The following is a 27,674-nucleotide window of genomic DNA, read 5'->3' on the forward strand; positions in this document are numbered from 1 at the left end:
ATTGCCTGAAAAATCGGGATCTCCCAGTGGTCACCCATCAGGACGGGTTACCTGAAGAGATCTTTCCTTTTTCCTCTCAACTGGATTTGACTGAATTTCATGACAACGGAGGCGCTGAAGATGTTGGAAATATCAAGAAAAATACACACAGGCAGTCAGGCAGTCTCTGTGGAGAAGGAACGTTAAAGATTTCAAGTTGACATTCTCCGTCAGAACTGCTGGACGAATGTCTTCGTTCCCATGTCCTCCCTCTTTTAAGATTAATTTAATATTTTAGTGCCGCTTTGTTGTTCCCCGCCTTCCCATCCTGCATCGCAATGTCGACTGCTGCTTCTCCTTTCACAGATGCTGCCCGACCTGCTGGGTGTTTTCAGCGGTTTATGTTTCTACGCCTTAATGTTATGTTACTCATACCCCCGGCAAGATTGGTTCGCTCACTGTGTCCGGCGGCTGTATTTTATTCACAAAGGGGTAGCTTCCATAACTTAGTGAAGTCAGGTTTGCACTGCTCGGGGATCTGTATTCTGAGAAACGCATCTACTTCTTAAAACGTCAGGGATTTAACATTAAATATTATGCTCCTTGCTCTTAAAATAGTATTTTAAATATCCGGCAAATGACCTCGAAATAAATCCCTCCAGACCCTCCATGATACGCTGCTCCATATTTACCACATACTTTCTTTTTCCTCTGGTGACCGACGTCGACAGAAGACCACAGCATGAAAATTGCAAAATTGCAAAATTAAATCACTTGGACGATTAAGCTGTCCATTGAAGTGGAATATCGGCAGAATATTTTTATTTACGCGGCAGGCTGATCTTTACGGGAAAGCCGCTGCGTTTCACCGTTACATTGTTCTGAAACTGGCAAGTACAATTTCCACTGGTAAAGTTGACAACTGACTCGATGGTGTCACCCTGTCCTGTCTGCTGTCAGCTCCACTGCGCCATCTAGAGTCAGTATTGGGAACTGACTGGACATTGCAAGTTGATTTCAGTCTTGTGACAGTATCTGTGACAACCGGACCCTGCGGCTGAATCCCGATGTTGCCTGACCCATCTACAACAGAAATAGAGATTGTATGCTGTTTCTGTGATCGGTGATATTGAGTGTAAACTAACGTAATGATCTAACTGCGTACCTACAGCATGTCAGTTCGGTCAGATATCTTCTAATCATGATTTATCTGCATTGAGCCCTTAGACTCACAGGGGAATACAACTTTATCGTTGTTTTTTCTGAGAGGGAAATAGTGATGTTTACATTGACACGAGACACGGGCTCTGCCAATAGAACTGAAAGAGGAATGGAATCTCTCCTTTCTACTGCAGTCCAACCACATCAGCTGGGCTCTGTAGACCAAGTTACTAAATCGAGTTTATGAAAAGGAGCTCCCGGCCACAATTCTACGGATTTATTTTGTCGGTCTCTTTTTTCACTGCTGGCTTAATTTAATTTGATTTGAATTTGGTTCATTCAGTATGTCCAGCAGCTGAACTTCGTTCACAAACGGATCGATTCCTTAACTTCGTGAAGTCACGTCCGCCCTGCTCGGAGGTCTGTACTCTGAGAAACAGATCTGCTTCTCAAAACTTCAGCAGGTTCACTGCACAGTCGGTGGTGATTCCAAATGAAGCTGCCGGTGTCAAGGGAAGCGATGGGCAATCCTGTTTACAAGCACGGGTACAGAACGGCCTTCTATAACAGAGGCAGATAAACCGGCACGGTTCTACATTATTTTTATAAATAATGAGTTACAATGTTCTAACAAGAATGAGACATTATTCGCTGTAGACTTAAATAAGCATCTAATTCAAATTGGTTTTGAAATAAACCTGGCTCTTTGACTTACAAATATGTCCCTTAAGGCCCTGTGGTATATCTGCTCCATCTTTCCCGTCCCTGACAACGCAGCTTCTTTCTTCTCTGACGATTAAAGTAGACAGAATAGAATAGAGTGAAAGTTGCAAAATAAAATTGCTCGGATGTTGAAGCGGTGGTTGGATGTGGAATATATAAGATATTGGGTCGGTTAGATATCTTCTCACCATGTTTTATCTGAATTGAGCCCTTAGCGTCACAGCAGAACACAACGGTATCGTTTTTTTCTGAGAGTGTAAGAGTTGATGTTTACATTGACACGAGACACGGACTCTGCCAATAGAACTGACAGAGGAATGGAATCACTCCTTTCTACTGCAGTCCAACCACATCAGCTGGGCTCTGTAGACCAAGTTAGGAAATTGAGTTCATGAAAAGGAGTTCCCGGCCACAATTCTCCGGATTTATTTTGTCGGTCTCTTTTTTCACTGCTGGCTTAATTTAATTTGATTTAAATTTGGTTCATTCAGTATGTCCAGTAGCTGAACTTCGTTCAGAAACGGATCGATTCCTTAACTTAGTGAAGTCACGTCCACCCTGCGAGGAGGATTGTACTCTGAGAAACAGATCTGCTTCTCAAAACTTCAGCAGGTTCACTGCACAGTCGGTGGTGATTCCAAATGAAGCTGCGGGTGTCAAGAGAAGCGATGGGCAATCCTGTTTACAAGCACGGGTACAGAACGGCCTTCTATGACAGAGGCAGATAAACCGGCACGGTTCTCCATTTTTTTCTTCTAAGTAAAGAGTTAACATGGTCTGGCAAGCATGAGACATTATTCGGTGTAGAATTAAATAAGCATCTAATAGGTTTTGAAATAAACCCGGCTCTTTGACTTATAAATATGTCCCTTAACGCCCTGTGGTATATCTGCTCCATCTTTCCCGTCCCAGACAACGCTGCTTTTTTTTTTTCTCTGACGATTAAAGTAGACAGAATAGAATAGCGTGAAAGTTGCAAAATAAGATTACTCGGACGTTGAAGCGGTGGTTGGATGTGGAATATCGACCAAAACTTTCACTTGCCCGGCACTGTGATCTCAACAGAAAGGCCGCTGTGTTTGATGGTTACTTTGTTCTCAACCTGACAAGTATAATTTCTACGGTCAACGTTGATTACCGACTCGGTGGCGCAGTCCTGTCCTGTCCATAACTTGTCCCATTGCGCCCTCTAGTGTCAGCATCCGTAATCATTGTTTCTGTAATCAGTAATCCGGAAGGCAATTTGACGTAATGAGCTACCTGCAAACTTACAGTTCACTTGAAGGTAGATAGATCTCAACGCGGTCACAAGTGAAATCATTGCTTACGGTACATTTATATTTTCCTGTGTCGTTTCTGTTAAGATGGGTTATGTTCAAATCAGCTTTTTCTGAAGATTGCGACTTCCTGTCATTATCCTGGACGGGTTTGTTATCATTTATACATGTTCTTCTTTGAGGAATTCCCTTGTTCGTCACAAGTGACTTCAACCTTAACGTTGTTTTCCATGGGACTTCAACTTCCACCCTGGGTAGATGATTCCTGAAATCAGAACAGAATTTCCCAAGCACAACGGATTCAATCTTGTAATTCTGTCCCATCCACAAATAGTAACGAAGCGGGTAAAAAAATACAACTTCACAACAGAAGGTCCAGATCTCCCTGGAAATCTTAATTTTTTCGTTAACAGTGTACACAGTTGCAGAGATGGGGAAGGTTCTCGGGACGGGAGAGGGTTACAGAAATTCTGATGGGAACAGCAATGGAGGTGTTTACAGAGACAGGGTGGTTGTAGGGGACAGAAATGGGGTGATGTGTAGTTCTTGCCGGGTGCTTCAGAAACAGGGAAGGGTAAAGGGGAGGAGAGGTTCGGATAGAGGGGTGTACGGTGTTGACGGATTTACAGACAGAGAGCGGTGAGAGCCGGCAAGGATTGGGAGACCCTGTTGCCGAGGACCTGAAAAATCGGGATCTCCCAGTGGTCACCCATCAGGACGGGTAACCTGAAGAGATCTTTCCTTTCACCTATAAACTGGATTTGACTGAATTTTATGACAACGTAGGCGCTGGGGTTGTTGGAAATATCAAGAAAAAACTCACCCCGGAATACACACAGGCGGTCAGGCAGCCCCTGTGGAGAAGGAACATTAAAGATTTCAAGTTGAAATCCTCCGTCGAACTGCTGGACGAATGTCTTCGTTCCCATGTCCGGCCCGCTCCGGTGACGTTTCATTTAACATTTTAGTGCCGCTTTGTTGTTCCCCGCCTTCTCGTCCTGCATCGCAATGTCGATTTATGCTTCTCTTTTCACAGATGCTGCCCGACCTGCTGAGTGTTTTCAGCGGTTTATGTTTCTACGCCTTAATGTTATGTTACTCCTACCCCCGGTACCTGACTCCAAGATTGGTTCGCTCACTGTGTCCGGCGGCTGCATTTTATTCACAAAGGGGTAGCTTCCTTAACTTAGTGAAGTCAGGCTTGCACTGATCGGGGATCTGTATTCTGAGAAACGCATCTACTTCTCAAAACGTCAGGAGTTTCACTCGACAATATGTGGTGATGTCAAGTGAAGCTGCTACTGTGAAGAGCGGCTTTGAGCGATCCTGATGACAAGCACCGGCCCTCGGTTACTGAGGAAGAAAGACCGACGTGGCACTCCATAATTTTAACCGGGGAGCTCTACCTGCTCTTTACTTCTCTATCCTCTGGGAAATATGAAATATTATGCGCCTTGCTCTTAAATTGGTATTTTAAATATCCGGCAAATTGATGTCGAAATAAATTGCTCCAGACCCTCCTGGAGGCGCTGTGGTCGATCACTGCGGGAGGTCCCAGCCGCGCGGGTCGTGGAGGTCGGAGAAGATCGAATAGCGGACCGCAGTCTTCGATGGTTGTGCTCCAACGATTGTGCACTGAACCCTGATAAGTTCTGGCGCCATTTCTTTCTTTTCTTCTCTTTGATATAGATTGTATCGCTATTAAACACTTGGTTATAGTAAGATATATACAGGGTATTCTGTGAAAGTACCTGGTGTGCGAGATTTTGCTCAGGTGCACGTCACAGCATCCACGTACACGGGGAGGCGCGGTTTGGCGGGTGGACGGAATTTCCCCGGGACATACACCAGCCGATTGCGTGAGGGTTACATTTACAACCGTTATCCATGTCTCCCCCGTATGTCTGCCAGGTGTCACGTCTTCACTCCGAGATATCACTGAAGATCGAGACTCACTTCGTATCGAAGCCGCTGAGTTCTCTCACCTCAATCCAGACTCCGACATCCAATGACGTCACCCTCATGGGTTCACCACCCTCATGCTTCCACCAACATTAGCCCTCTCAACTTTGCCCTGGGAGATAGAAACATTGATACACAGAAACCCTACAGAGCGTTGCAGGCCCTTCGGCCCACAAAGAATGAACGAGAGTTAAATGTTAGAACCCCAAAGTACCCTCCCTCAGCTCTCCCACCACCCCCTCATAAGCGACAGCGCGCAACCATCCGCTCTCCGCCCCCACCGGAAAAAATGACATCGGCACCCCCACCGATCACCGGTCAACAGCAAAGACACGGACTTGCAGTGACCCCGAAGACTTCGCCTTTCACCCGGTATTCGATATTCCACAGGTTCTCTCCCTAATCAGGGAGGAGGAGGGGCGAACATCTTCCCACCTTGACGGGAGTGGTCAACCCGATGCTCTTTTCTAAAACCAGCAGTTGCCAGGAACCACTTTCCCGCCCTCCGACGCACACCGCTGTCACAGAGGCACAAGTTGCATTTGGACAGCGCGGGAGGTGCGGGTGTGGGGGGGGGGGTCCAAACATGGGCTTGGAGAAGGGATTATCCAGGCACTGGGAAGTGCAGAATTAGCGGTCGGGTTTGTAAAATAAACAACAATGTAGCGTAATCAAGGAGTCTTGGGAAATATAATAACACATTGTGGTGACCAATACACAGTGAATTAACAAATTCTGACCCAGACCGTGACCGTGAGTAGAATATTAATACTAGGATGACGTGTTTGAGGTGTCTGAGATATTGACAAAATGCAACACTCGATGGGTGATTGAATAAACACCCGGATATCTGGTGGGGTTGCAGAAGGTGCTTCCTTTGTTGTTGAACACGTGTCTCTTCAACGCTGTTATTCTCATGCAGTGTCACCGGCTGGTGCGTGGATGTGTCAAGGGCGCTCGGGTAAAATGGCTCCAAGTTAGAATCGCCTTCCCTTTGCGCGTCCATGGTTGCTATCTGATCAATTGACTCTGTCCTGGATTATATATTTTGCATCAGGAAACATTTTAAATCCTATTCAACTCAGATGCTCCACCATAGCGCAGCTGGTTGCAGTTCACTGGCCATTGTCAGATCATATTGAACAGAAACTTCAGATCACCATTTCCCCCGCACCCTGACTAACCCATCACTCAGAAACCACGCCAGAAGTTCCGGATTGGCCAGAAGCTTTGATGCCATTTTCCAACCTCTCCCCTTAGTGTCCAGAGTTCTTTCAAACTATCCGACCTAAATATCGTCTGAATTTCAAACCCACTATCTCTTCGTCAGAAATTAAAATAAAAAAGATTGGCAACAGACGGTCTAAGGAACTTATTCCTTCTTTCTGACTGACTCCCTGTGCTGAGGGCCGTGAACCCTGTCTGCAGTGCAATCAGGACCTGTACATCTGTGCTCTTGTCCAACCAAGTCCCCGCAAGTCACCACGTGGTTCACTGTCGTGACGTCATTATTGGCAAATCCTAACTACAGCTGACAAATGCTCATCAGTTAATTGTTCCCAAAACACGTTTATACGAGTTGCAATTTCTTTAATGAGTTACTTTAATCCATAAAGGATATCGGGCGGACTGTTGAAGTTAACGCACTTACATTTCCAAAGTGAACTCAGGTCGGCCAGTCGGCAGATAGAGCCTGTTCCCCTGCTTCAGGAGATCTCGGCCGAAGTGACTGCAACCTCAGACTTACAGTTGGTGGGCATCAGAAACGGACGGACACGACTGCACTCTGTGATAACTGACACCGTAACTGCCATACCTTTGGCAGCTTGCAGAAGTGAATTGGAGACGTGAACCAGAACTCGATTACGTGGGGTTTCTATGCTCCCGTCGAAGAGACACCACACTGAAACAAAAAAAAAAATCTGTTCTGAGATGCCCAATCCGTGTAATCGGTGCTTGCATTCAATGAGAGGCAGCTTTGCAAATATGAATATTTAGAAGACATTGTCAAGGTTTAACGAGCTCACAGAGGTAAATTGAGGAAGAAAGCAAATGGCAGAGGAAGTTGGCGAATACTGTTTTGCACTTGTGGGAGAACAGGTGCGGAGAGAAAGCAGACTCTGAAGGAAATTAACATCTATTTATAAGCACGACTCTTGGATGTAAACCAGAACTTGTTTACTCAGAGTGTTTCCATGTTCCAGTTTGAGAGAGACCACCCTGAAAAAAATCTCCCCACAGCTAATGTTCTAAAGATTCCTAACCGATATAAACTCTGCTTGCCTTCAACAAAAGCAAGGTTTGCAATTGGGTATATTTAGAAAAGATTGTCAAGGGTTAAAATTCGGTTCTTTGTAAAAGAGCGGCCAGAAGTAAATTGAGGAAGAAGGCAAATAGCTGAGGAGGTTGGCGCATATTGTTTTGTACTTGTGAGGAAGGCGGAACTTTGTGAGGGAACAGGTGCGGAGAGAAAGCAGAGTCTAAATGATACTGACATATGTTTATAAGCTCGACTCTTGGATCTGACCATCTGCAACAGGAAGTTTCACAAGGTCTGACAATAGAGTGTACTGAGCCTTTGGTTGTACTCTTCTCCAATTCCTTATGTATTACCGAATTTGCTACAGAGCGCGGTGAAGGAGACTTCGCTATTTCATGAAAGCGGAAGAAGGAGAAACGGAGAAATGAGGCGGGGTAAGTTTGACCTCTAGCTTGGGGAATTTGCAGCGGTCTGCTATTGAGGAAACAGAACATGCACCTGAGAAATTAAGACTACAGCAGGTCACGCACAAAATGCATTATTGGAAAGGACAGGAGAGACAGTGTGAAAATTCTGGACATCTGGAGCAAGACACAAAAAATGCTGAGAACTCAGCGGTCATGCAATATCTGTGGGGGGTAATGAGCCGTCACGGGTCGTGTCGAGACCCTGCAACGTGGGCGGTGAGATAGATTACAAAGTCGGCTGGTGCAAGATCTGGTGGAGGATAAGTGAATCAAGTAAGAGGTTTTGATGGGCAGTTGCGACGGGCAGAGAGTCGAAATGGTGTAAGAAAAAGTATCAAAGAATTCTCCACTGTCAACTTCTGAATGATAAAGAGGGCGATATTTATATAAAGAGTCGAGAGTGGAGGTTGCGATGGGAGCTGACACGTGACAGAGGTGTCCAGTTAAACGCGGCTGATTGGAAGATGGGGTGACGTCAGATGTGTAAACATGGAGACCACGGCAGGGGTTGAGAGGTGATGGACAGTGGCAACAAGGGGAGGTGGAGATGTAACTTGACAGTAAAGCCAGGGTAAATCATGGGACCCCTGGAGGGTGAAAAGCAGAGCTGATGCGCACTTTGAGCGGAAAGACACTGTGGGTGTGTGAGTAATGCAAGACTGAGTCAGGGGTGAGAGTAATTAGGCTCGGTAACAGGGGGCCGGAGTGTTTGATCTGTACAGGAGGTTCCAGGTGGCGCAGAACAGACTGCAGGTAAAGCTCACCTGTTTTGTTTTGTGATTTACAGCAAAGAAACAAGCTCTTCAGCCAACACACGCAAAATGCTGGTGGAACCCTGCAGGCCAGGCAGCATCTACAGAGAGAAGCGTTGTAGACGTTTCGGGCCGAGACCCTTCGTCAGGACTGACTGAAAGGAAAGGTACTAAGAGATTTGAAAGTAGGAGGGGGAGGGGGAAATGCGAAACCTGAGTGTGATGTGCTCTGGATTCCATGTGTGATGTCCTTCAGGCACTGCGAGGTTGCAAAAATGTTATGTACTTTCATTATCCAAAGTACTTGTTATAAACCCACAAGGATCTTTGTCTTCAGAGCATCTCACAGTTGCATGCCAAAGTAACGGTGTTCCCCACATTGCCCAACAAAATCCTCCTGAATATCAGCATTAACAAAACAAATGACATTTAATCACTATTTTTGCAAAGTAGCTTTTGTTCAGTGTATCAGCGGGAACAGCGACTGTTTTTGCAAAACGTCCCCTTAAAGATCAGCATTAACACAACAGCAACTAACAAGCGAAAGACATGCTACCCGTTGCAGATCAAATGTAAAGGCGCGATAATGCAGAGATGTCTCTCATTTATCGCCCCAATATTATTTCCTACATATGCGACGGGTATTGCTGTATTAGGCAGCTTCACTTCGAAAAATTTCAGTGACTGCGCATGACAAAAGGAGAAACACAACTGCACACGGCGATAAAAGACGCCGGCGGCAATACAGTGACGGCCGGAATTTCACTGGCAAAGTTGAAAGAGCGTCAGTGCAGAAGTCAGGCTGGACGCTGTCACCACGAGGGGGCAGTGTGGAAGATACAGACACGAGTTCAGAATGGGTGCATTGGTCACGCGCGTCACTGAGCCGCCCAACTTTGTAGTCAGATTCAATCTCGAGTATCTTTTCTGTGTCCTTAACATCGCCCGTCCGATTTAAAAACGTTGCACTACTGGCGATATAGGGCGACAATTTCCGGCAGCTCACTAATCTACAAGATGTACATTTCCTTAACTTTTATCGCAGCAGTCTTCGGCCAATTAAGCACAAAAAAAGACACGCGAATTCTATACATGCACCGGCGATCATATGAAGTCCACGTGAACAGCAACGAGTCGTCAAAGATAAACTCCCAGCCATGCAAGTACTGCACCTGGAAGTGAGCGTAATTCCGCCAGAGAAGCGAGATTGACCAGGGGAGGACGGGGTGCGGTGGGTATCAGGCCAGAATGAAGCTACGGGAACACGACCACTGTTCCACCGCATTTTCCTGGCCAATGTACATTCATTAGAGATTAGAGCACAGGGCCTAAGTACAAGATTGCTGTTTCGAAGGGACACAGAGGATTTCTGAGTCCTCTCTTTCACTGAGACGGCTCACTGCCATACTGTGAATGTCGCGCTCCAAACCAAAGGGTTATCAGTCCATCAGGCAGACCGATAGGCTGCTTCAGATAAGAACAGAGCAGCGGCGACTCCTTCATGATAAACCATGGATTCGGAGCACAACTGGGTGTCTCCTCCATGTCCACTGAATAGGCGTTCCGATCCTCTAACTGAGGATCACCAATCGCTATTGTACTCCCCTTTCACCATCCCATTCTGGGCCACAGAGCCAGTCTCAGTACCTTCCTCCTGGTAATTTCCACTCCCAGCAAACCACCAAATGCATCCTGCTATTGAGGTGTACGGCCACAAGGGGTCACTGCTCCGGCTGCCTATCCCCTCTGCCTCTCCTGCAGGTTACCTGTGATCCTGTCGCCTTCCTCTCGGGTGGCTCCCTCCCTGTAGCATCTGCCTATCACCACCTCATTGTCCCGTGTGAGTCAAAGCTCATGGAACAGCAGCTCCCGTTCATGGGACATGCACCCGATGGACATTGTGCGGGTCTGTTTATGTATTTATGCGGGATAGAGGCGGTATCCCAGTTTCTCTAAATCTCACACAAGGTACATGACACTGACCCCACTCCAGCAATGGCCGTTCCAACAATGGAGAATCCTTCTACATCTGGCAGGCCAATTCAGAGAAGTCCCGTCATTGCTGTCATAACCGCCAAGTGGCGGAACGCGTCCTCAGTACATTAATAAGTAATATATGCATACAATGTACATGACATTTCGGTAAGTAAACCAGCGAATGAACGAGTAAGTAAATGAAATAATGAAAAAGTAAACTAACTATCAAATAAAAAAAAGAATTATGAGCTCGCTTTCATGGGTCCATGTACCGCTCAAAAAAAACTGATTGCAGAAGATATTGGTAGCTCATTGAGCGTGGGTCTTCCGGCTCATGTACCTACCTTCCGGATGGCGATAACGACACGAGAATATATCCCGGATGGTGGCAATGAGAAGAAAGCATATTCCGTTTTGTACTAATAGGAAGGTTGTATATCCCGAATGGTTGTAATGGGACAAGAGCATATACCTGACGGTAATCACCCTTAACTATGGACCTGGTATTCCTGAGGAACCACCTTTTGAAGATTTTCTCGATTATGAAGAGGTTTGCACTGTGATGAATGTGATTGTTGTACACAAGCCTCTGCAATCTGTGTCGATCCTGTGCATTGCAGCCTGCACACCAGACGGTGATGGAAACAGTCAGAATACTCTCCGCCTTGCATGTGCGAACATTTCCCAGTTTTTGGTGACATACCCATACCAAATCTCTTCAAGCTTTGTGGGCCGAAGGGCCTTTATTGTGCTGTAGGCTTTCTCCGTTTCTATGTTTCTATCCCCTAATGGAATACAGCCGCTGACGTGCCTTTATTTGTGAATGCATAACTATGTGAGGCCAAGCAGAGATTCTCTCAGAAGGAGCTTAAACCTGCTCACTCTCACCAACGCCGACCCTTCAATGAGGACTGGTGTGTGATCTCCCGACAACTCCTTCGCGGAGTTCACAGTCACATTCTTGGTCTTGCTGTCTCTGTGTTCAAGATTATTGCGGCGACAACACTCACCCAGTCTACCTATCCCGGAGGGAGGTAGTTTTGAGGAAATTTCCACATGATCTGGTAGAGGACAACACCAGAGTATCGAGGGCCGAATAGCCTTCTGCTTCTCTAGCGTTTTAGGTTCGTTCATTCTCCGCCCTTTCGCTCTGCGCTACAGTCAGCTCCGGCTTTTCAGATAACGGGCTCTCGGGATCTCTCATGGAGACCAGGAAATGGCGCGCGGATGACGTTCACTTTACTCTCTCCCTTTCTCTTCATGTCGGTGGGTGAGAGAAACTCTCTTTGAGATCATTATCGGATTCCACACAGCAGCAGATAGTTGTAGAACAGCGCACAGGATTTGATGTAGATTCGAGCAAAGTACAGACTCTCTGATCCAATCAGCGCTGCCGCTTGTGACGTCAGAATCCAGATATCTGACCCGCAAACCAGGAAGTGCGGCTCAGTCTCCGAGTGTAACAGAGATCGGCGCTGCTCTCTCGGGATGTCGGGACTGGCCTTCGCAGCTCTCGTTCTTTGTCTCCACATAACGGCGGGTGAGGGTCACTCTCTCGATCCCTCGGTGGTCGGATAACCATCAGAGTGGCGGGTGGTAGGAGGCATGAAGATCAGGTTATAAGGAATGAAGAAGAGATTATAATAATCGATCTTACTGAGTTCCCAACAGATCCCTGGTATCTGTACAGATTGTGTTAAGTACAGATCCCAAGTCTTTCCGCGTCTGTCGCTTTTCCCTCATATGATTTTCTCTTTCTCAGGTGAGTCCCAGCAGTTTACTACTATCGTTGAGCACAGCGAGATAAATGTCGCCGTTGGGGGTACGTCGCCAGCTAGTAGCCCCCAAACCTCAGCGACCGTCAATCTACGTGCCACTGGTAATTGAGACAGAGTCATGCGATCTCGGACTATAACTTTCATTTTATTCCTGTGGTGAAAGAAAACCTTTACGGTGGTCGCAGAACCTGGACTCCAGTGAACTCTGCCAGACCTGCTCTCGGACTGTTCAGTTCTCACTGTTGTGCGTGGCTGTGTATCGCCGTTTCTGTTTGCAGGCTGCTCGCACTTGCCCGTGCCGGATGTCAGTTTCGTCTTCAAGGCCATCAAGTAATCACTTGTGCTGTATTTTACTCTTTTTTTGAAAACGGACTGTTTCTTAAGTCAGCTGGAACTGATTAATTCTTAATCATATACCTCAAAGTTGAACGACGCTATCCTCCCCAGTGTTGCCCATATGTCTATGACAGTATAGAAACATAGAACACCGACAGCACAATACAGGCCCTTCGGCCCACAAGTTTGTACCGAACATGTCCCTGCCTTAGGATTTGCCCGGCTTACATATAACCTACATTTTTCTAATCTCCACGTACCTATCCAAAAGTCTCTTTAAAGCCCATATCGTATCCGCCTCCACCACGTTGCCGGCAGCCCATTGCACGCAATCACCTCTCTCCGAGTACAAAAACTTACCCCTGACATCTCCTCTGAACGTACTCCCCAGCAGCTTAAACCTGCTTCCTCTTGTGGCAAACAACAAAAGAGAATGATGTGCAAAGGGACTTGTCAGTCCTCTGTGTAGGATTGTCTCAAGGTTAATGTAAAGGTTGAGTCTCTTGTGAGGAAGGGAAATGCGATGCTAGCATTCATTTCAAGAGGACAAGAATATAAAAGTCACCATATAATATTGAAAGTTTATAAAGCTCCGGTGAAGCCTCAATTGGAGTATTGTGAGCGGTTTTTGGCCCCTTACCCGAGAATGCATGTGCTGAAATTAGTGAGGGTTCAAAAAGGGTTCACGGAAATGATTCCAGAATTGAATGACTTGTCATAATATGACCCTTTAATGACTCGGAGCCTGTATTCACTAGAATCCAGAAGAGATGAGAGGAAGGAAACTGTCTATCAGGTCACCCCTCATTCCTCTGAATTCCAGTGAATACAGACCCAAAGCATCAAATGCTCGTCATATGAGAACAATAGACTCATGTGAGTGAACTTCCTTTGAATCCTTTCAGTTTCAACACATCCTTTCCAGGAACAGTGCCCCAAATCTGCTCACAATACTCCAGGTGAGGCCTCACTGGTGCTTAAACAGTTGAAAGGTCACGTCTTTGTTTTTACAATCCCGTCCACATGAAATGAATGCTAACACCGCCTTCTCCCTGTATTCCTTGATGCCCTGACCAATAGAAAATCTATCAACCTCTGCGTTAATTATACATAAACACTTGGTCTCAACCCCTGCTTGTGCCAAACAATTCCACGGATTTACAACCTCTGCTGAAGAAATACCTTTTCAGCTCCGTTCTGAAATGAGGATTCTCTATTTTTAGCTCTGTCACCTTGACATTGACTCTCCCACCACAGGAATCATCCTCTCTATAGGAAACTATAGGTACATAATCATCCACTATAGGAAGCATCCTGTTCACATCCACACTATCTGTGTCCTCTGGTCCGAGACGCCCCCACTATAGGAAACATCCTCTCCACATCCACTCTATCTGTGTCCTCTGGTCCTAGACTCCCCCACTATAGGAAACATCCTCTCCACATCCACTCTGTGTCCTCTGGTCCGAGACTCCCCCAGTATAGGAAACATCCTCTCCACATCCACTCTATCTGTGTCCACTGGTCCTAGACTCTCCCACTATAGGAAATATCCTCTCCACATCCACTCTATCTGTGTCCACTGGTCCTAGACTCCCCCACTGTAGGAAACATCCTCTCCACATCCACTCTATCTGTGTCCTCTGGTCCTAGACTCCCCCACTATAGGAAACATCTTCTCCGCATCCACTCTGTCTGTGTCCACTGGTTCTAGACTCTCCAACTATGGGAAAAATCCTCTCCACATCCACTCTGTGTGTGTCCTCTGGTACTAGACTCCCCCACTATAGGAAGCATCCTCTCCACATCCATTATTCAAAGAATTCCAAAGGATTGTTCAGGCAAGATTTCCCGCTTTGGGATGCTGACTGCAGCCAATTTTATCACATGCCTCCAAGTGCCCTGAGACATAACCCTTAATGATCGACTCCTTTCCAAACAGTTCTGGCCAACTCCCATCCCGTGAGTCTGTAATTCAATTTACCCCATTGCTATACTGATACAAGTGACTTCAGCTTCTCCATCACAAATTTCAGGGTGAATTCGATCCTATTATAAACAACATCTTGTAGTTGTTTGTTTACATTTCCCTTAAGGTCTCTATCCAATTCTGGATCTTTGCTCAACATCACATCCGGAATAGATGATCCTCTACTGGGCTCAACCATCAGCTGCGTTGAATCCCCAGCTCGCAGGCACTCTACAAGATCGCCCAGCTGGAATCCAGCACCAACCTGATTTTCCCAATCTATCTTCCTATTGAAATCCCTCCTTACTTATTGTAACCTTGCCCTGTTGACGCTTGTGACGTCAGAATCCAGATATCTGACCCGCAAACCAGGAAGCGCGGCTCAGTCTCCGAGTGTAACAGAGATCGGCGCTGCTCTCTCGGGATGTCGGGACTGCCCTTCGCAGCTCTCGTTCTTTGTCTCCACATAACGGCGTGTGATGGTCACTCTCTCCAACCCTCGGTGGTCGGATAACCATCAGAGTGGCGGGTGGTAGGAGGCATGAAGTTCGGGTTATAAGAAATGAAGATGAGATTATAATAATCGATCTTACTGAGTTCCCAACAGGTCCCTGGTATCTGTACAGATTGAGTTAAGTGCAGTTCCCAAGTCTTTCCGCGTCTGTCGCTTTTCCCTCATATGATTTTCTCTTTCTCAGGTGAGTCCCAGCAGTTTACTACTATCGTTGAGCACAGCGAGATAAATGTCGCCGTTGGGGGTACGTCGCCAGCTAGTAGCCCCCAAACCTCAGCGACCGTCATTCTGCGTGTCACTGGTAAGTGAGACAGAGTCATGCGATCTCGGACTATAACATTCATTTTATTCCTGTGGTGAAAGAAAACCTTTCCGGTGGTCGCAGAACCTGGACTCCAGTGAACTCTGCCAGACCTGCTCTCGGACTGTTCAGTTCTCACTGTTGTGTGTGGCTGTGTATCCCCGTTTCTGTTTGCAGGCTGCTCGCACTTGTCCGTGCCGGATGTCAGTTTCGTCTTCAAGGACATCAAGTAATCACTTGTGCTGTATTTTGCTCTTTTTTTGAAAACGGACTGTTTCTTAAGTCAGCTGGAACTGATTAATTCTTAATCATATACCTCAAAGTTGAACGACGCTATCCTCCCCAGTGCTGCCCACATGTCTATGACGGTATAGAAACATAGAACACCGACAGCACAATACAGGCCCTTCGGCCCACAAGTTTGTACCGAACATGTCCCTGCCTTAGAATTTGCCCGGCTTACATATAACTTTTATTTTTCTAATCTCCACGTGCCTATCCAAAAGTCTCTTTAAAGCCCCTATCGTATCCGCCTCCACCACGTTGCCGGCAGCTCATTGCAAGCAATCACCTCTCTCTGAGTACAAAAACTTACCCCTGGCATCTCCTCTGTACGTACTCCCCAGCAGCTTAAACCTGCTTCCTCTTGTGGCAAACAACAAAAGAGAATGATGTGCACAGGGACTTGTCAGTCCTCTGTGTAGGATTGTCTCAAGGTTAATGTAGAGGTTGAGTCTGTTGTGAGGAAGGGAAATGCGATGCTAGCATTCATTTCAAGAGGACAAGAATATAAAAGTCACCATATAATATTGAAAGTTTATAAAGCTCCGGTGAAGCCTCAATTGGAGTATTGTGAGCAGTTTTTGGCCCCTTACCCGAGAATGCATGTGCTAAAATTAGTGAGGGTTCAAAGGGGATTCACGGAAATGATTCCAGGATTGAATGACTTGTCATAATATGAGCCTTTAATGTCTCTGAGCCTGTATTCACTAGAATCCAGAAGAGCTGAGAGGAAGGAAACTGTTATCAGGTCACCCCTCATTCTTCTGAATTCCAGTGAATACAGACCCAAAGCATCAAATGTTCGTCATATGAAAACAATAGACTCATGTGAGTGAACTTCCTTTGAAGCCCTTCAGTTTCAACACATCCTTTCCAGGAACAGTGCCCCAAATCTGCTCACAATACTCCAGGCGAGGCCTCACTGGTATATCCTCCCCAGTGCTGCCCACATGTCTATGACAGTATAGAAACATAGAACACCGACAGCACAATACAGGCCCTTCGGCCCACAAGTTTGTACCGAACATGTCCCTGCCTTAGAATTTGCCAGGCTTACATTTAACCTCCATTTTTCTAAGCTCCACGTACCTATCCAAAAGTCTCTTTAAAGCCCCTATCGTACCCGCCTCCACCACTTTGCCTGCAGCCCATTCCACGCACTCACCACTCTCTGAGTAAAAAACTTACCCCTGATATCTCCTCTGTACGTACTCCCCAGCAGCTTAAACATGTTTCCTCTTGTGGCATCCATTTCATCCCTGGGGAAAAGCCTCTGACTATACACAAGATCAATGCATCTCACCATTTTGTACAGCTCCATCAGGTCACCTCTCATCATCCACCCCTCCGAGGAGAAGAGGCCGAGTTCACTCAACCTATTCTCATAAGCCATGCTCCCTAACCCAGGCAACAACCTTGTAAATTTCCTCTGAACCCTTTCGATGGCTTCCAATTCCTTCTTGTAGTGAGGCGACCAGAATATTGACAGCATTCTGCAGTCCTCTGTGTAGGATTGTCTAAAGGTTAATTTAGAGGTTGAGTCTGTTGTGAGGAAGGGAAATGCGATGCTAGCATTCATTTCAAGAGGACAAGAATATAAAAGTCACCATGTAATATTTAAAGTTTATAAAGCTCTGGTGAGGCCTCAGTTGGAGTATTGTGAGAAGTTTTTGGCCCCTTACCCGATAATGCATGTGCTGAGAGTTGAGAGGAAGGAAACTGTCTATCAGTTCACCCCTCATTCTTCTGAATTCCTGTGAATACAGACCCAAAGCATCAAATGTTCGTCATATGAAAACAATAGACTCATGTGAGCGAACTTCCTTTGAAGCCTTTGAGTTTTAACACATCCTTTCCAAGAACAGTGCCCCAAATCTGCTCACAATACTCCAGCTGATGCCTCACTGGTGCTTAAAAAGTTGAAAGTTCACATAATTGCTTTTACAATCCCGTCCACATGAAATGAATGCTAACACCGCCTTCTCCCTGTATTCCTTGATGCCCTGACCAATAGAAAATCCATCAACCTCTGCGTTAATTATACATAAACACTTGGTCTCAACCCCTGCTTGTGGCAAACAATTCCACGGATTTACAACCTCTTCTGAAAAAATACCTTTTCAGCTCCGTTCTGAAATGAGGATTCTCTATTTTTAGCTCTGTCACCTTGACATTGACTCTCCTAACACAGGAATCATCCTCTCTATAGGAAACTATAGGTACAAAATCATCCACTATAGGTAGCATCCTGTTCACATCCACTCTATCTGTGTCCTCTGGTCCTAGACTCCCCACTGTAGGAAACTTCCTCTCCACATCCACTCTATCTGTGTCCTCTGGTCCTAGACTCCCCCACTATAGGAAACATCCTCTCCACATCCACTCTATCTGTGTCCTCTGGTCCTAGACTCCCCCACTATAGGAAACATCCTCTCCACATCCACTCTATCTGTGTCCTCTGGTCCTAGACTCACCCACTATAGGAAACATCCTCTCCACATCCACTCTATCTGTGTCGTCTGATCCTAGACTCCCCCACTACAGGAACCATCCTCTCCACATCCACTCTATCTGTGTCCTCTGGTCCTAGACGTCCCCACTCTAGGAAATATCCTCTCCACATCTACTCTATCTGTGTCCACTGGTCCTAGACTCTCCCACTATAAGAAACATCCTCTCCACATCCCTCTATGTGTGTCCTCTGGTACTAGACTCCCCCACTATAGGAAGCATCCTCTCCACATCCACTCTATCTGTGTCCTCTGGTCCTAGACTCCCCCACTATAGGAAGCATCCTCTCCACATCCATTATTCAACGAATTCCAAAGGATTGTTCAGGCAAGATTTCCCGCTTTGGGATGCTGACTGCGGCCAATTTTATCACGTGCCTCCAAGTACCCTGAGACATAACCCTTAATGATCGACTCCTTTCCAAACAGTTCTGGCCAACTCCCGTCCCGTGAGTCTGTAATTCAATTTACCCCATTGCTATACTGATACATGTGACTTCAGCTTCTCCATCACAAATTTCAGGGTGAATTCGATCCTATTATAAACAACATCTTGTAGTTGTTTGTTTACTTTTCCCTTAAGGTCTCTATCCAATTCTGGATCTTTGCTCAACACCAAATCCGGAATAGATGATCCTCTACTGGGCTCAACCACCAGCTGCCCTGAAACACCAGCTCGCAGGCACTCTACAAGAGCGCCCAGCACCAACCTGATTTTCCCAATCTATCTTCCTATTGAAATCCCTCCTTACTTATTGTAACATTGCCCTTTTGACATGCATTTTCCATCACACGTTGTAGTTTTAGGCCGCAACTTTGTTCTGTTTAGCGGTGTCTGTGCAATTCCCATCAGGGACTTTTACCCCCGCTGTTCCACAGCTCTCTGCACATCGGTTAAATACATTCCGACCCACTTTCACCGCTTTCTAATAAGTTAACTTCATTTTTCACCAGCACAGCAACGTCGACCCGCTTGTCCTCCTGCCGGTCCTTTCGATACAATATGTATCCTTGGACTTCAAACACCCGGCTATAACCTTTCCGCCGTGATACAATGTTGCCTTCAATATTATAGGACTAATTTTGTAAGTCTTATAAGATGTGTAAAGACAGAGTATACGGGGAGACACGCTTGTTCTCATTTGTTCAAGAGGACAAGTAAACTCTAGCCAAGTTGCTTAGTCCCCCGAAAAACAACAGTAAAACTTTAAACTCTGCCGGAATTTCATTCCATCGGCGATCTGACCTGATATCGAAACACATGAGGATAAGAGACAGGAATGGCGACGATATTGAGTTGGAGACACATAAATTTTCTGAACGTGCAGAGAAAACCAAGTGTAAAACAATTTGCAGTTTGGTTGTATTTACAGAGAAAGGCATCTTGAGTTGGCGAACCAATTGTTATGAACATGATGTCGCTGAAAACAAGTGTAACTCCATTTGAAATTCAATTTTAGATCCAGTGGCAGTGACCGGGGTTACCGTGGTGACCAATGATTCCGCTCCTCTGGAAAACCTCGATACCATCGCACTGAGTTGTGACGCGTCGGGCGCTGTTCAGACACGGACATGGTTCAAGGATGACCAACCCATCCAGGAAAACGGCAGAATATTTACATCTACCGACAAGGCGAAACTGACTATAATCGGTGTGAACAGAAACGACGCAGGGACGTACAAGTGTATCGCCAGCAATTCCATCAGCAGTGGCACTGGAGAGACCTACGTGCAAGTCTACTGTAAGTCCACAGTTGGTCAACCGCATTCTTTTGTATCGGATAGTACATTTATTAACATGTGTTCTCTTTGTAGAGATGGAACAGAGAATGTAAGAATATCCCGGATCAACCAGGAAATTACTCTAATCAATATATTTATTTTTATTTTACAGATGGAACAGAGAAGGTCAGAATTGTACCGGAGCGTCCAGTTGTGTCCAATATTGTGTCAAACCTGACATTAACTTGCTTTGCTCTGTCAGTCCCCTGGGGTATATATGCATGGTACAACGGGAACAATCTCCTGCAGACAGGGCAGGAACTCACCCTTGTGTCAATGAGCTCGGTTAACGTGGGGAGTTATACATGTCGCGTTACTAACGACGTAACCAAGAGGAGCAGTAACCTCACTGTCCATGTTACCGCACAAGGTGAGTGAATGAGTCTCTCATTTCTCCGTGTAAACCCGATGATCAAAGATCCAAACCATTTCCCTCTCACGATCTCCTCACTCCATACATTGTCTCTTACTTGTAAATGGCTGATCAGATTAAAGTAATAATCGATTTAAAAGAAGACCCTGAACGACACTACGAGCATTGAACAAAAAGTAGTGAATAAAAATGACTTCGCCATTCACAAGGCACCCACTGATTTAAATTCAGAACTTCCGTGAGAACGGGTAAATTATATTCCTGGTTTGAGAACACCGTGGGTAGAAACACAAGCACAGCTCGCGGAGATCAACTGTAGAGCAGTGATGTATCAGGATTTCAGTGAGGTGTTGGACCAGGTTCCTAACGATGAGATCATTCGGAAAGTCAGGATTCACAGGGCCGAGAGAAGCTTGGCTGCGTGGGTTGATCGGTTACAGAAGGAACACAGTAGTAATGGATGGCAGGCATTCTGCGTGGGCGTCATACAGTCAGAAAAGGTGGAAGAGCCGCGACTGTTTTTTTTTATATCTTAGTGACAAATTGAATGACCATTTCCAGTAGCTGAATTGGCGATCATTCACTTTACCTTTCCTGTTCACCCCTCTCCGGAAGCAGGTGATTCCCAGATCTCCTTGCGCGGTGAGTTGAACTCCATGTTGTCTTTATCGATTACAGACGAATGGCATCGACATGATGTCAGAATATTGGACCAAACCGATATTCAATGTCGAGACAGCGTCCGGAACGATTCAGAGCGTGGATCAGTCATCATTTCTAAAAAAAATAAGATGTGTTTTCGCAATGTAAGATTGATGTTTGTTTTCTGTGTTAGGAGCAAAAACAGATGAAAGTTGTACCCTCACCTCTGGCGCGATCGTGGGCATTGTACTTGGCTTCATTGGCGTGGGCCTGATCGGCGGAGTCAGCGGATGGTTGATCGCGAGGAAAACGGGAGGGTAAACGCATTTCTCTCTGAATCTCATTTCTACCTTTAATTAGTGTTTGAGAATTTCGGCGGAAACGGCTTCTGCTCGGATTCAGGGGCATCTGCGGACCGAACCAGCATTCCGCATTCACGCCGGAGTTGTTTGTCTGACATTTGAACGTCTCTCTGAAAGAGGTTTGCGTTCGGCAATATTTGTGTGGAAAGCTGAGTATGTCAAAAAGGCCCGGGCAATTTTCTCCACTTTACCCATTGCGGTGACTGGAATCGGGCATCTGATAACCAGTGCAGTGAAAGGGGATTCTAGAGAGGATCAAATGGAATTACAGGAGCCGTTCTCATTCGGTGTACCAGTGCAGGAAAGTGACATCTCGCCGGATTCATGTATTGATCTTTGTTTCTGTCTGTTCAGGATCAAAGATCCACCGCAATCCAAACTCGATACGAGCATCAATTCCGGAAGAACAAGTGAGTGAACTCCGTTTTTAACTGTTCCATTGCTGAGCCCGTGGAAATTTAAACATCTGATTTAACTTTAGGAGCTCATAGTGCAGGGAAGATGGAGGTTTTCATCCGAGCGAATGGTCACGAATTATGCGACTTCTGCCGTTGTGTTTTCCACTTAGTTAAGTTAGAAAATTCTGCTCAATATTACAATATCAGCGGAGAGATGGAATGGTAGTTCATCCAATTTAATTTCTCTTCATATTGATCAATATCGGCCCACACTTCCTGGTCCGGCGATGGGTGGGAAGGAAGTTCATGCTGTTAATGGCATTTTGTTCTGGGCCGGGTTGACGTCTGCTGTGTTCAACAAGGGCTCCCGACGCTCTGCACAGTTGTGACAAATCCGTTTTGTTCCCACAGGCCCCTTGGACACAGAGACCGTGAACGCATCGCCAAACTACGAAAACTTCCCAAGGAATGAACAGGTAGGCTGGAGCTGATCTTAGTCATTGTTTCGCAAAGGGGATATAAGATCGGAGGTTTCCATCGGGCCTTTCGGCATTTAATAAGATCCTGGATGATCCATCCCGGATCTCCTTTTCAGTTAATTGAGAAACAAGACATTAAATTCCGCAAAGTAGACCCAGACCTGACGACCTTATCCCACTGGTATTTCCGTTCAATTCCCTCTTCTTCTCTGTCCACTCTGGCCTCTTATCTCTTGACTTCACCTGCCCACCAACTCCCCCTGGCGCCCCTCCTTCTTCCCATTCTCCTGTGGCACACTCGCATCAGCAATCTGATCACTTTTTCTGCAGCCTTTCCCGTTCCCATTCATCAGGCCTCACCTTTCAGCTCCCAGCCAGTCCGCGTTCCCCTCCCCAGCATTTTTTTCAATCCTCTTCCTAACCCCTTCCCAGCCCAGTGGAAGGGTCTCGCCACAAAACGTAAACGGATTAATAAATTCTGTTAATGCTGCAAAATCGTATTGTATCCCTGCTGTAACGTATTTCATAAAGGTGTATTTTATAATGTCCGATCAATGTGAGTAACGGCGGAGACTCCACAATCACACACAGGGTGAAGCCAGGGTCAAGTTTGTACGTTTCTGTCTCTGAACAACAGAGATCTCTGTGACCGTTTAACAGAAATAACAGCCTACGGTAAACAGCCTGAGGCCACAAGACTCACGCTGAATCATAAACACAAAGTCCCTCGCACGGCCAACGGTGCAATATTGCTCCAGGCAGCAGTGGATGTGAAAATTGACACCCTCAGTGTTTATATGCGAGAGTGAAAATACAATTGTCGCTCAATTGGTTAAACGTCACGATAAAATAGCTTTTTTCTCTCTTTCCAACAATAATAACACGTAATGTTTTCTTTCCAGGACACAAGTAACAATGCAGAAGATGGAAACTCCACTTACACGGTCAGAAAATTACTTGCGTCAATTCGTTTTTAAAGTAATAGTTTCTACTTCACACAGTAAGAAACAGAACCTGCAGTGAGGCATAGAACCACGGAACCACAGAACACTACAGCAAAGTACAGTCCCTTCAATCCTCCATGTTGTGCCGACCCATTTAATCTTTTAAAAAAAGTATTAAACCCACACTACCCCAAAACCCTTTATTTTTCTTTCATTCGTGTGCCTGTCCAAGAGGATTTTAAATACCCCTAATGTTTTAACCTCCACAACCATACCTGCCAAGTCATTCCAGGCACTCACAAACCTCTGTGTAAAAGACTATCAACCCCATCTATCCCTCTTATAATCTTGTAGTCCTCTATCAATTCCCCTGTCATTCTTCTACGCTCCAAAGAGAAAAGTCCCAGCTCTGCTAACCGTACTTCATATGACCTGTTCTCCAAACTAGGCCACATCCTTGTAAATCTCCTCTGCACCCTCTCCATAGCTTCCGCATCCTTCCTATAATGAGGTAACCATAATTGAGAACAATATTCTACAGCAGGAATGATATTGTAGTAGCAGCAATGGGGGACAGAAATGGTGAATGAACTCATGAAGTATTATGTGTTTGTCTGCACTTTGGAGCACACCGTCAGTACGTCAGTGTCAGGACACCGAGATGATTGCAGTCACTATAATAAGGAGATGATACAAATCATATAACAATTACAGTACGGAAATACGCCATCTTGGCCCTTCTAGTCCGTGCCGAACGCTCACTCTCACCAAGTTCCACTGACACGCATTCAGCCCATAAACCTCCATTCCTTTCCTGTCCATATACCTATCCAATTTTTACTTTAAATGACGATACCGAAACTGACTCAGGTCACAGATCTCTCGATGGGTGAGCATCTGGGGAACAGTAATCACCGCTCCCTGGCCTTTAACATTATCATGGAAAAGGATAGATTTAGAGAGGACAGGAAAATTTTTAATTGGGGAAGGGCAAATAATGAGGGTATAAGTCTAGAACTTGCGGGTGTGAATTGGGATGATGTTTTTGCAAGGAAATGTACTATGGACATGTGGTCAATGTTTAGGGATCTCTTGCAGGATGTTAGGGATTAATTTGTACCGGTGAAAAAGACAAAGAATGGTAGGGTGAAGAAAACATGGGTGACAAGTGAAGTGGAAAATCCAGTCAGGTGGAAGAAGGCAGCATACATGAGGTTGAGGAAGCAAGGATCAGATGGGTCTATTGAGGAATATAGGGTAGCAAGAAAGGAGTTTAAGAAGGAGCTGAGAAGAGCAAGATGGGGGCATGAGAAGGCCTTGGCGAGTAGGGTAAAGGAAAACCCCAAGGCATTCTTCAATTATGTGAGGAACAATAGGATGTCAGCAGTGAAGGTTGGACCGATTTGGGAAGATATGCCTGGAGGCTGTGGAAGTGAGGGAGGTCCTCAATAAATACTTATATAACCATATAACTATATAACGATTATAACACGGAAACAGACCATCTCGGCCTTTCTAGTCCGTGCCGAACGATTACTCTCACCTAGTCCCACTGACCCGCACTCAGCCCATAAACCTCCATTCCTTTCCTGTCCATATACCTATCCAATTTTACTTTAAATGACAATACCGAAACTGCTTCTACCACTTCTACTGGAAGCTCGTTCCACACAGATAGCACTCTGAGTAGAGAAATTCCTTCTCGTGTTATCCTTTAACTTTTGCCCACTACCTCTCAACTCATGTCCTTTTGCTTGAATCTACCCTACTCTGAATGGGAAAGCCTATCCATGTCAACCTCCATCAATACCCCACATAATTTAAATACCTCTATAAAGTCCCCCTGAACCTTCTACGCTCCAAAGAATAAAGACCTAACTTATAACCATATAACCATATAACAATCACAGCACGGAAACAGGCCACCTCGGCCCTCCTAGTCCGTGCCGAACTCTTACTCTCACCTAGTCCCACGTACCCGCACTCAGCCCATAACCCTCCAGTCCTTTCCTGTCCATATACCTATCCAATTTTACCTTAAATGACACAACTGAACTGGCCTCTACTACTTCTACAGGAAGCTCATTCCACACAGCTATCACTCTCTGAGTAAAGAAATACCCCCTCGTGTTTCCCTTAAAATTCTGCCCCCTAACTCCCAAATCATGTCCTCTAGTTTGAATCTCCCCTACTCTCAATTGAAACAGTCTGTTCACGTCAACTCTATCTATCCCTCTCAAAATTTTAAATACCTCGTTCAAATCCCCCTTCAACCTTCTACACTCCAATGAATAGAGACCTAACTTGTTCAACCTTTCTCTGTAACTGAAGTGCTGAAACCCAGGTAACATCCCAGTAAATCGGTTCTGCACTCTCTCTAATTTATTGATATATTTCCTATAATTCGGTGACCAGAACTGTACGCAATACTCCAAATTCGGCCTCACCAATGCCTTGTACAATTTTAACATTACATCCCAACTCCTATTCTCAATGCTCTGATTTATAAAGGCCAGCATAACAAAAGCTTTCTTCACCACCCTACCCGCATGAGATTCCACCATCAGGGAACTATGCAGCATCACTCTGTTCTATTGCATTCCTCAGTGCCCTACCATTTACCATGTATGTCCTATTTGGATTATTCCTACCAGAATGAAGCACCTCTCACTTATCAGCATTAAACTTCATCTGTCATCTTTCAGCCCATTCTTCTAACTGGCCTAAAACTCTCTGCAAGCTTTGAAAACCTATTTCATTATCCACGACGCCACCTATCTTAGTATCATCTGCACATTTACTAATCGAATTTGTCACCCCATCATCCAGATCGTTACTGTACATATCAAACATTGGACCCAGTAGAGATCCCTGAGGCACACCACTCGTCACCGGCCTCCAAACTGACAAACAGTTATCCACCACTGCTGTCTGGCATCTCCCATCCAGCCACTGTTGAATCCCCTACTCTCAATGGAGAAAACCTATCCACGTCAACACGGTGTCAAACATTACATATAGAGGCAAGTGATTGGGGTTGAGAGGTGTAACGGATCAGCTACGATGGAATGGTGAAGCATCCTGCGGGGGCCGAATGGCCAAATTATTCTCCTGTGTCATATGGTCTTCTCGATCTCTCCCGATTCCTCCGATATCTAATAAGATCTCTCTTAACCCTGATCCCTCTGTCCCACGGTCTTTCCGAGCCGATTTGTTACATGTGAGGAAGTCCTTTTCGGTGTTCTTCCAATTCTCCTCTCTCACAGACTGCGTTTGTTATTAACTTTCGCTAATCACAATGATTTACTCACGTTTAACAGGGACTGGTTCTGGGCGATCGATCTGTTTACAGTGATCTGAAGAGGTAAGTGAGCAGAACATGAGGCTGTCGATGCCAAGTATAACTTGCAAAGGGAACACATTCATTATTGTCAAGCCGATGAGTTGAGCAGAGCCCCGGCTGTGAGTGAATCCAAGTTACCCAGTGAATAACAGATGAGAGACATGTAACACTGTGGGACTGGGGTCAGGCGGCGGCGGGCAGCAAGTCATTGCTCTTCAGAGGAATAATTGTCATGGGCCTGTGGCCTTGCGAAACAGATATATTGTCTGCAAATTCTCATTAACACGATGTCTGATGCCAAATAATGAAATATCGCCCGTATTTTGACTCACCAACTTTATTTCCTTCCGGTTGCTAAGAGAGCCAACATGAATTGTTTATTTATTTCCTCAGATGACGTCACTGGTGAATAGAAGAGGACGGTTGGCCGGGAATTCACACATGAGACGGACAACCCTCGTGGAAGAAGCCACCGTTCAAAACGTCTCTCACTTTTGATCTACAACCGTTATCCATGTCTCCGTCTTTTGTCTCTCCAGTGTCACATTATCGCTTTAAGAACTGTTTCTGCATTATCGCTTTAAGAATTGTTCAAGCTGCCTCACAGCAGCCAACTTCCGTTTAAGTTAGTCGTTTGTTTACTTTTGGGTTTTTTTTAGCAGTGTTTAATAAATGTTTTATTTGTTATAAAAAAAACCTGTCACAATTAAATATTAATTGTTGCTGGATCATAACAGTAACGTAAACAAGGAGTCTCGGAAAGAATAATAACACTTTGTGGTGACAAATTCACAGAGATTTACACATTTCTGGCCCAGACCATGACGGTGAGTAAAACATTAATACCAGGATGACGTGTTTGAGGTGTCAGGGATATTGACAAAATGCAACACTCGGTCAGTGATTGAATAAACATACGAATGTCTGGTGGGGTTGCAGAAGGTGCATCCTTTGTTGTTGAACTCGTGTCTCTTTAACGCTGTTATTCTCATGCAGTGTAAGCGGATGGTGCACGGATCTGTTATAGGCGCTCAGGTAAAATGGCTCCCAGGTCGAGTTGATAGTCCTTTGCGCCCCCATGGATGCTGTCTGATCAACTGACT

General features: G+C 45.6%; 1 protein-coding gene across 1 annotated transcript; it reads left to right on the forward strand.

Annotated features, from left to right (window-relative positions):
• The first annotated feature begins 11,902 nt into the window (after positions 1-11,902).
• On the forward strand, positions 11,903-27,227 carry LOC132386634 (carcinoembryonic antigen-related cell adhesion molecule 5-like). The gene is made up of 11 exons (XM_059958929.1): positions 11,903-12,098; positions 12,321-12,437; positions 15,340-15,456; positions 19,709-19,990; positions 20,143-20,400; positions 21,239-21,362; positions 21,762-21,817; positions 22,217-22,281; positions 23,187-23,228; positions 26,549-26,592; positions 26,965-27,227. The coding sequence occupies exons 1-11, from the start codon at positions 12,047-12,049 to the stop codon at positions 26,966-26,968; spliced, it is 1,161 nt and encodes a 386-aa protein (XP_059814912.1). The 5' UTR covers positions 11,903-12,046; the 3' UTR covers positions 26,969-27,227.
• Positions 27,228-27,674: the final 447 nt, after the last annotated feature.

Source organism: Hypanus sabinus, unplaced genomic scaffold, assembly GCF_030144855.1.
Source record: "Hypanus sabinus isolate sHypSab1 unplaced genomic scaffold, sHypSab1.hap1 scaffold_1235, whole genome shotgun sequence".
In the NCBI taxonomy this organism is placed as follows: domain Eukaryota; kingdom Metazoa; phylum Chordata; class Chondrichthyes; order Myliobatiformes; family Dasyatidae; genus Hypanus; species Hypanus sabinus.